The 10,000-nt window shown below is 43.0% G+C and overlaps 1 protein-coding gene across 2 annotated transcripts in view; it reads right to left on the bottom strand.

Annotated features, from left to right (window-relative positions):
- The window catches only part of LOC135115388 (corticotropin-releasing factor receptor 1-like), a 15,294-nt gene that overhangs the window by 5,046 nt on the left and 248 nt on the right, over positions 1-10,000 (bottom strand). The window contains exons 1-8 of one of the 2 annotated variants that reach the window (XM_064032117.1): positions 9,924-10,000; positions 6,535-6,810; positions 4,615-4,762; positions 2,560-2,682; positions 2,092-2,278; positions 1,428-1,542; positions 723-900; positions 131-270 (exon numbers count right to left, since the gene is read on the bottom strand). The exon at positions 9,924-10,000 is cut by the window's right edge and continues 248 nt beyond it. In XM_064032117.1, the coding sequence (XP_063888187.1) occupies positions 131-270; positions 723-900; positions 1,428-1,542; positions 2,092-2,278; positions 2,560-2,682; positions 4,615-4,762; positions 6,535-6,810; positions 9,924-9,959 (1,203 nt within the window). In that variant the 5' untranslated portion in view covers positions 9,960-10,000. Of the gene's footprint in view, positions 1-130; positions 271-722; positions 901-1,427; positions 1,543-2,091; positions 2,279-2,559; positions 2,683-4,614; positions 4,763-6,534; positions 6,811-8,571; positions 9,197-9,923 lie in introns of those variants that run through there. The other variant, XM_064032118.1, reaches the window with a different exon arrangement.

Genomic DNA, 10,000 nt, shown 5'->3' with positions numbered 1-10,000 from the left:
ACCATGACTACTACAACTATCATAACAATAAGTAAAAAAGTAAAAAAAAAGAAAAGAAAAGAAAAGAAAAGAAAAGAGCATAAATAAGAAAAGTGGCAGCAGGATGAGAGTGAGGCTAAGGGGTACTTACTATAAGGATGAGGAGCTTAGGAATGTCAAAGATGAGGTGGAGCTGGTGGTTGATGGAAGGGTCGTGTCCCAGCCAGCACTCCACGTCCTCCAGCACCGCCTTGCCCACAGCCCAACACACCGCCAACACCAGCGCGGGGACTGCGAGGGAGATGGTGGTGGTGGTGGTGGTGGTGGTAAGGATAAGCAGAGAGGAGAGCATGAACTAAAACAAACCAACAGCAACAGGAAACTCAGATAACAATAAAAATGTAATAATAATAATAATAACAATAATAATAATGATAATAATAATAATAATAATAATAATAAAGGAGGAGGAGGAGGAGACGAAGAAAAAAAAGAAAAGAAGAAGAAAGAAGAAAAGAGAAGAAAGAAGAATAGAAAGAAAAGAAAAAAGACAAGAAGAAGAAGAAGAAGAAGAAGAAGAAGAAGAAGAAGAACAACAACAACAACAACAACAACAACAACAACAACAACAACAAAAACAACAAACAAACAAACAAGTCAACTCATCTACCATCCACTCCCCTTCCCCACCTCCACCTCCACACACACAGACGCACCTCCCCCCCACACAGGCTCTTCCTTACCCCAGCCCACTAGCACGTACACCCAGGTCCTTCCTCCCCCTCTGAAGGCTGCTACGATGAGGCGGTGTAGGTAGAGAGACTCAGCCAACATCCAGGTCCATACTGCCATGTTGAAACCCTTGGTGAAGAAAACGAGAACGCGGCAGCCCACTGTGTTCTCATCCAGCTGTGAGGCGTCCTGGAGAGAGAGAGAGAGAGAGAGAGAGAGAGAGAGAGAGAGAGAGAGAGAGAGAGAGAGAGAGAGAGAGAGAGAGAGAGAGAGATGGGGGAGGTTAGATAATGTACGTGATGAAAAATTAGATAAAAAAAAGAATGTTACGAATGAAGGAAGGGGAAAAATGGGAGAGAGAGAGAGAGAGAGAGAGAGAGAGAGAGAGAGAGAGAGAGAGAGAGAGAGAGAGAGAGAGAGAGAGAGAGAGAGAGAGAGAGAGAACCACGTACGTACAGACCAAGTAGATAAACACAAACAGATAAGCAACAAGCAGGTAAACACATTAGGTAAATAAAAAAAAACAGATAAACAACAAGCAGATAAACACAAACACATTAGGTAAACAAAGGCAGTTAAATACAAGCAGGAAAACAACAAACACGTAAACACAGGGAGATAAACACATTAGGTAACACGAAGCAGGTAAACAGCAAACAGATAAACAACAAACAGGTAAACACAAGCAGGCAGGTACAAAGCAGGTAACCGCCCACCTCCTTATACTCTGGAATTCTGAGTGCCAGGTTGTCGACGAGGTTGAGCAGTGCCTTGCCCAGCAGTGCCACGAAGAGGTGCACGTGCAGGAAGAACCTCTGCACGCGCAATTGTCTGAGAGAGAGAGAGAGAGAGAGAGAGAGAGAGAGAGAGAGAGAGAGAGAGAGAGAGAGAGAGAGAGAGAGAGAGAGAGAGTTACATAATATATCTTGATTCGTCTCATTCATCGCATTTCATTCTTTCCTCTTCCTTCTAATTTTCCTCCTGCTCTTACTCCTCCTTATTCTAGTTCAGTTTAGTTAGTTTTAATGAACTTGAAGTCTCTCTGTAATTCCTTTATATGCCTTAGACTCTTTTGAAGTCCCTCCTGAACCCTTGAAATTCCCTGAAATCTGGAAATTTACGTAATCTTTTTGTAATCTCTCCTGTAATCTTTCTAAATCATTTAAACCCTTTGTTATCGTTCTGTAATCGCTAGTGGTCTTATAATCCCTCTGAAACATTTAATCCCTTTGCAGTCCTTTCCTAATCTTTCCCTTGCACTATGGCAAGAACAGAAGAACAGAAGAACACATACAAAAGCTGCAAGAAGCCATCAGACCTACACGTGGCAGTCCCTGTATGAAACATTCCTACCTATTTCTTCCTGTCCTCATAGCTTACCTGTAGTAGAGGAGGATGAAGAGAGCGGGCGGGAGTGCGACGAGGGAGACTGCGTGAGTGGTGGCCTCCCAGCTGTAGAGGAGGAGGTGGTGGTGGTGGTAGCTGCATGTGGAGTAATCTGTCACTTCTGCTCCCTTCTCGTCCACCGTCCACTTCCCGTCAGCCTGGCAGTGCTTGTGGCCCTCGACTGACGGAGGCGGTGACGGAAGCGGTGAAAGAGGGGAAGATGGGCGGATAGGGTAAGAGGGAAAGGAAAAGGTGTAGTTAGGCTCTCCCTCCCCCTTCTCTCTCTCTCTCTCTCTCTTAACTGACGGAGGCTGCAAAGGAGGTGAAGAGGAGTGGATAAGGAAAGAGGAAAAGGAAAGGTGTCGTTGTGAGCCTCTTCCCCCCCCACCCCTCTCTCTCTCTCTCTCTCTCTCTCTCTCTCTCTCTCTCTCTCTCTCTCTCTCTCTCTCTCTCTCTACTCACGGGTGCACTCTGGAATGCCCCTGTAGGCGTAGTGAGGGCAGGGGAAGGAGACCGAGGTGCCAGGCGGGGTTGGGGAGAAGCAGCTCCAGCCGTCCCACGTGGCCGGGCAGTGGCTGGGGTCCCCTGGTAGAGAGAGAGAGAGAGAGAGAGAGAGAGAGAGAGAGAGAGAGAGAGAGAGAGAGAGAGAGAGAAGTTAGTGCTTCTACTGCTAATGCTGCTGTTGTTATTGCTGATGTTGCTGCTGCTGTTACTACTACTACTACTACTACTACTACTACTACTACTACTACTATTGCTACTACTACTACTACAATTGCTATTTCTACCACTACAACAACTGCTGCTATAGTTGTTGTTTCTACTGCTTTGATGGGGGGGATGTGATTGTAAATATGGTTTTGATAGTACTACTACTACGACTACTACTTCTACTACTACTGCTACTGCTACTGCTATTACTATTACTACTACTACTACTGCTGTTGCTGGTTCTATTGCTGCTAATGCTGTGTGTGTGTGTGTGTGTGTGTGTGTGTGTGTGTGTGTGTGCTTGCGTGCGTGCCCGTCATTTTAGCTAACCATTCATTAATCAATTCAGTCAGTCAGTCAGTTAATTCGGCGCATCTTTCTTATTTAATGACATTTCTTCGGCAGACTCACCGTTTTGCCGAATGTTGCATATTTCGATTGATCGGCAAGTGAGTGAAGGTTTCTGCCTCGCAACTCGCGCAACTGTCGCCTCATCACTACAGGTCAAGCTCCAGCGTACAAAATGCGTGAATTATTTGCCATAACTCACTTCATGTACGGGACAGCCAGTTTGGGTTGACACCACCAGACTCACCAGTCACTGCACAATCAAGGTGTGTTGTAAATATTGACAAAACAAAAATAAAATGGTATTACGACGAGTTGAACTGTGAAGATGTTAAAAAAAATGTTTGTAACATGCTTTACTTAAGCTCGCTATTTTCATCAGTTAATCATTGAATGCTGAAATCTATTATCACATTAAGTAGGAAAAACTCGTGAACACGAAAGTGTGATCAGAATGCTGATAAACCTCCACATATTGAAAACACGGAATAATTTATAGCAACACGTCACTTGGTGCGACACTTGGCGTGATAGTTGGTGGTAGGGGGGGAATCCTGGATAGGTGATATATATATATATATATATATATATATATATATATATATATATATATATATATATATATATATATATATATATATATATATATATATATATATATATATATATATATATATATATATATATATATATATATGAATAGACAGACAGATAGATAGATAGATAGATAGACAGATAGATAGATAGATAGATAGATAGATAGATAGATAGATAGATAGATAAATAGATTGATAGATAAATAGATAGATAGATAGATGGATAGATAGATAGGCATGCATTCATGGGTAGGCTGGGATTGAAAGATTGTCAGGCAAAATTCGTCTCACAATAGAAAAATACATATTTTCATTGTACAATTGTTTTTGTAAGTTTTTATTTTATTTCATTTTATTTATTATTTTTTATTTTACTTACCAACATAACCAACATAACCCAGTCTTTCTAATGAAATTAGGATTTAAAGAGGACTAAGGCAACTCGTCTAAAAATCAAGCCCCCCCCCCCCAACCGCTGGGAGAAGGTCCTTTAAGTTGCTTCGCAGCTTGAACCACTATTACCTGGTCAGCTAACCATTTACTCAGTCGAAGTCATTAATTCAGCCAATCAGTCAGTCACCAGATCAAACAGTCAGTCAATAATGCAGTAACTGAATCAGCCAGACAGTTACCCATTCATTTAATCAGTCAGTCAGCCAGTCATCCACCCACACACTCTGCCAGTCAATCACTAAGCAAGCCTTCCACCCATACACTCTACCAACCAATCAGTAAGCAAGCCTTCCTCTCACACACTCTCCCAGCCAATCAGTGAGGAAGCCTTCCACACACTCTATCAGCCAATCAGTGAGCAAGCCTTTCACGTACACACTCACTCAGTCAGTCAGCAGTCAGCAGTCACCTGGGGGTCTGCTCAGCGTCTTAGTGCAGCACGCCACGGCCTCCCTGCAGCAGTCAGCCAACTTCCTCCCCTCAGCCTCATCCAGCAGGGACGCCACCACGAGTTGCCACGCCTCCTCGTCCTCCGGGTCAAAGTGGTAGGTGACATTCTGCAGAACACACCAAATTACGTGACTTGACCTGACCTGGCTACCCTGTGATGCTGTTAGGTTAAGTTAGGTTAGCTGGATGTGGTGATTTGGTGACTTGTTCTTGCTTTGGTTGAAATGTACTGCAGGCGTGTTTTATTTTGTTGAGTTAGGTGGCTGTGGTGATTTAGTGAGCTATATTTGTTTTGAAGTCTACTGTTAGTGTTTTGGTTTGTCTTGTTTTGTTATTTTGTTTTTTTTTTTTCTGTTCCGTTCAGTCACTGTCTCTTTCTCTTCTGACTCCCTCACTCATCAAAAAGACATTGAAAAACTAGAAAAGATACAGCGCAGAGTCACAAAGATGATTCCAAGATTGCGTAATAAGCCGTATGAGGAACGACTGGAAGAACTAAACCTATTTAGTTTAACTAAGTGCAGGATAAGAGGAGACCTAATTGAAGAGTTCAAAATTTTTAAAGGATATAGTAACTTTGATGCAAATAAATATTTTACCATTGATCATTCTAACCTAACAAGAAATAATGGATTCAAGATTATACCCAAACGTTTTAAATCCCACGAAGCCAAACATTTTTTCTTTAATCGTACAGTAAATATATGGAATAAACTTCCTGCACAAATTGTGAACAGCAATACTATTGATTCATTCAAAAATAAAATAGACAAATATTTAATATTTAATTACTAAATTCACTAATAAACTCTTATTGTACAGACACCAATTATATTATAAATTGTGTTAACTTTCAGATAGGCTGTACGTATAGAGTTCACCGCAGGGTGAATAGTAGCACTTCCTTTCATCCTTTCCTATGAAAATTCCATGTCAGTTTTTCCATACTGCATGGTACTTTTCCCAACTATTTCTATGCCAGCGCAAGCTGGAGGGAGTGGTGGGTGGGGAGGAGCCTTCTGCTATGCTGTCCTGTCTCTCTTCCCTGTAGCTAGTTAGAAGTAGTTACCAAATAGCCTTGCAAGGACCAAAAGGTCTGTTGCTGTTTGACTTTCCTTTGTATTCCTTTGTATTCCTTTTCTTCCTTTTTTCCCTTTTTGAAAGTTACTTCCTTCTTTCTTTTATCTCCCCTAACCTTCCTTTATCTACCTCTCTCCTTCGTATCTTCTCCTAAGTCTCTTCATTCCTTTCTCCTTATACTATCTTTTCTACTTGTTCTTTCTTCACCTTTCTCTTTCTTCACCTGTCATCATCTTCCTTACTTCCTTCTCTTCTTATGACCTCTCTCTCCCTTCCTTCTTTCACTCTTTCCTTCCTTCCTTTACCATCTCTTCTGCTCGTTATTTCTTCCGTCTGTCCTTTCTCCTCCCATTCATTTCTCTTACTGTCCTTTTATCCTCCCTCTCATCCACCCTTTCCCAAACCTCCTTCTCTTCTTCCTCTCCCTTTCTCTTTATTATTTTTTCATAACTCGATCTTCGTCCTTTACTTTCCACACTATATTATCTACCTGTTTTTCTTCACTCTTCTCTACTTTTCTTCACACGACCTTCCCTCCTTCCTTCCTTCCTTCCTTCTTTCATTTTTACCTTCCTTCACTTCCTATAGTCTCTTCAACTCGTCTTTCCTTCACCCCTTTCTCATCCTCCCTTCATTCTTGCCTTCCTTTCTTCCCTTTCCATTCTTCCTTCCTCCTTTCATGATCTCTTCCCGTCATTTTTCCTTCTATCCTTCCTCCTTCTAAACTTCTAAGTCCACCCCTTCCTTCCATCCACCCTTTCTCAAATCCCCCTTTCTCTCTCTCTCCTCACACACTCACCTCAACCCGGAAGATGAAGTCAGCCAGCCTCCTGCCGTCGCTGAGAGTTACTGCCTCGTGGGCCACCTGCAGGTCCTCCCTCCTCCTGTGCCGGGGGACGAAGTGGTAGCAGAAGAAGCAAGTCTGGTAGTTGTAATAGCCAGCTTCGGTCGGGTAGTAATCTTGACTACTGTAACCCATTCTACACGACGGCAATTCGGTGGGTTGAGTAGTTAGGGTAGTTTCTATTGCGTAACACTGTAAACACCACCACCACCAGCACCACCACCACGCCATCTGGAGGTGGAAACAGTGAATAAGGTTTCCAGCATTATGTAAACAGGTGTAAACGTGCATCAGATAGGAGCGTTGCAAGGCGGCAGGGACAGTGAGGCGTTGAGAGACAGGCAGAGACGAGGAGGGAGAAAGAAGGGGAGATCCGAATACTGACAGGCATGAACAACCAGTAATTCTCTCTCTCTCTCTCTCTCTCTCTCTCTCTCTCTCTCTCTTCTCTCTCTCTCTCTCATACGTACATGGGTATACTCTGAAACATTTCTCCCCGCACCTCGATTACTTTCAAAAACCTTTAGCTAGTTGATGTTACACTGGCTTTTAAGGATGTTTTTTATGGTTCTAGTGACAGATTAACAAAATGTCTCCATTATCAACACGAAAAGCACTCTTGAAAATCCGGATAATTTTCATCTGTGGCCTTTGAAAACAGTCGATGTGTGAGAGGGCAGTTTCAGAATTCTGGTTATACTCCCAGCAGAAGAGTGGAAATAATTACAAATGTAGTTACTTAGGCTGTTTCTGACGCTATAACGACTGGGCCATTACCGCCTCACTCCCATGCTATCTACCACCCAGTCTGTTCCATGGTGCAAGGAGCAATAGGTTGGGGGGAGGGAGTGGAGGAAAGTATGTTAGTAGTTGTAGTAAGAGATGGGTGCAGTTAAAAGGAAGATTGTGTTGTAAATGACTGCTTTGAACTGACTGGTTAATTCACTATTCACTGATAAAATCTCACTTTCATAGATTCAAGCAATCATGACATTTATATGTTTAGTAACCAAATACAGTAACCAAATGTATTTTTACTGAACATCGTAAAATCATGAAATCTTATTTTCATCAAGGATTCAATTATTCATTGCACTAATTTTGTGTAGGGTCGAATACAATAACCAACAGCTTTCAAAGTCTGTGCTGAAGTCTTCCGCCCATCTCGTAGAAATGCGCGTATCTCGAAGAGCCGCTGCTGAGGCTGTCTCGCGGACTGTTGACACGAGTGCTAGGTGGTTGACCGCGCCCTTCCCGAAGCAAGGCACAGGACGCTAAGGAACAAGCCTTTCATAATGCATCAGTGTCCACAAAGACGCATGATCGCGGCCAGGCAAGTGAGAAAATGCGTGATTCCAGCCCTCACATTTGTTACTTGTGCGGTCCCTCCTGCTAGTGTAACATCGTGCTCATTCCAAGTTTGTGGAGGAAAAAGACGTGGACGGTGTCGGAATCTTGCTGATAACACACTGGGTGATGTCTGTACGCAAAGAAAGTTCTCAGATACATAAACTGAATCAAAGTAATTCAACTAGTTCTTGTATCCATTCAGGAGCTGCATCCTTCAGGTAAGCCATACCCTCCTCAACGACAGGGATCAGTCATGGGTAGCAATGCTAGACCATCGAGCACACCAACAAAGTGTTTTATTTACTCTTCATTTCTATATCTCTGCACAAGACCAAGATCTTGAACTTTCCGTCAGATACTCTGGGTTAGATGACAGAAGCAGCCCTGCGTTCTGACACGGTGACCGAGGACTGCAAGGACAGCAAACAAGGTCCGTGATAACAGCAGATGGATCAGGAGTAAATCCTTGTTCCCCACATCTGTCTGGCGTTGCCTTGATAACAGCTTCATAGCTTCGCTGTTTGTTTGGCAGCAAAGCACAAACACCAGAAAGTGAAGAACTACAAAGTGGCACACGAATAACTTACAGCTGCAAAAAAATATTTGGGGCAAAAGAAAAATTGTCATCCATGTACCACAGACCTGATGTACCTAAGTGTTGCATAACATAATCAGCAGCAAAGACAAGTAATCTGTTTGGTGAAGACTGATCACTGTCTGCTATCTGGAAGGGTTGTCACCGCCTGTTGTTGATCCTCCAGTAGTCGGATATTTCTTTTCACAGATTCTTTTCTGCCTCGATGTACTCTCGCACGTTCTGAGGTTTCTTGAATGGCTGTGACAAGTGTATAAATTGTACTTTCTTATGATGTTTTAGCCTTTTCACGAATACTGCTGACTTCCTTGGCTTCAACACCAAAACAGTCAGCTTCACGGCTACGGGGCAGTCACTCTCACATCATCGATAGACAAGTTTATTAATGAACCTTTACGTGGTCTAGTTTTTCGTTCAGTACACTCATCAAATTCTTGTCCTCGTCTCTGTTTTCCGTGTACATGTAGCAACAGTAGCAAGTCTTGTCTCCACCCCTACTTGTTTTGATTACTTCCATGACGTGTGTGGAGTTTGAATTGAACTGAGAGCTATCGCCGACCAGCTGTACCCGGCCACCACTCTCCGAGCACGCTGTCCTCAGCCGTGATTACGAGGCGCGAACTGAACCGTTAATCATTAACAACAGTGATTTCAAATATAGTAATAGTCTCGATCAGTGTTTTGTCTCACAACACAAAACTCTCAAATACAACAATAGTTTCGATCAGTGAGGGAAATGTCCAGAGGTGAAATTGTCCCGGGAGGAACCTGTCAGGGGAGAGAATATCAGGGGGAAATGTCTGGAGGGGAAAATGACCGGACTTTACAGGACTTCCCCGGTGTGTCGCTGTCCTCGGGAAACATCTGGAGTCGCATTTTCTCACCACACTCCTTTCTCCTGAACCACATGACGGATATACTGTGCGTGATTGATGGACGACTCTCGGCTCGGGCTAAAGAAATTAAGGGCTGGAGTCTGCCGGTCTGGGAGGAGACCTGCACTAGACTCTGATGCGAGCACACTCTGTATTGTTTACATCAAATAAACGGCGAAGTTACAAGATGTGACTCCGCCCTCATCACCAACTGCACATCAGGAGCAGGCAACCCTCACAAGACGACACACTGCGCGGCACACAGTCAATCACCCAATCAACTGATTAAGTAACTAACCAACCATCGAATCGACTAACTATCTAGCTAAATAACTAACTAGCTAACCAACTAAGTAACTAACCAACTAACCAACTAACAAATAAACTAACTAGCTAACTCGCCCACTAACCAACTACCCATAATAATAGTAATTAACTAACCACCCAATCAAGTAACCATCTAACTAAAAAAAACTAACATTCCAAACACACACACACACACACACACACACACACACACTTACCATATATACAAGATGTTTCCCACGCACCCTCAACATCCTGCCTTTAATAACTTTGGCAGAACCTTCCCGCCAAACTT

This window comes from Scylla paramamosain, chromosome 29 (genome assembly GCF_035594125.1).
Source record: "Scylla paramamosain isolate STU-SP2022 chromosome 29, ASM3559412v1, whole genome shotgun sequence".
In the NCBI taxonomy this organism is placed as follows: Eukaryota; Metazoa; Arthropoda; class Malacostraca; order Decapoda; family Portunidae; genus Scylla; species Scylla paramamosain.
Note: the sequence above shows the minus strand (reverse complement) of the source record. Positions and strands in the feature narration are given on the sequence as shown.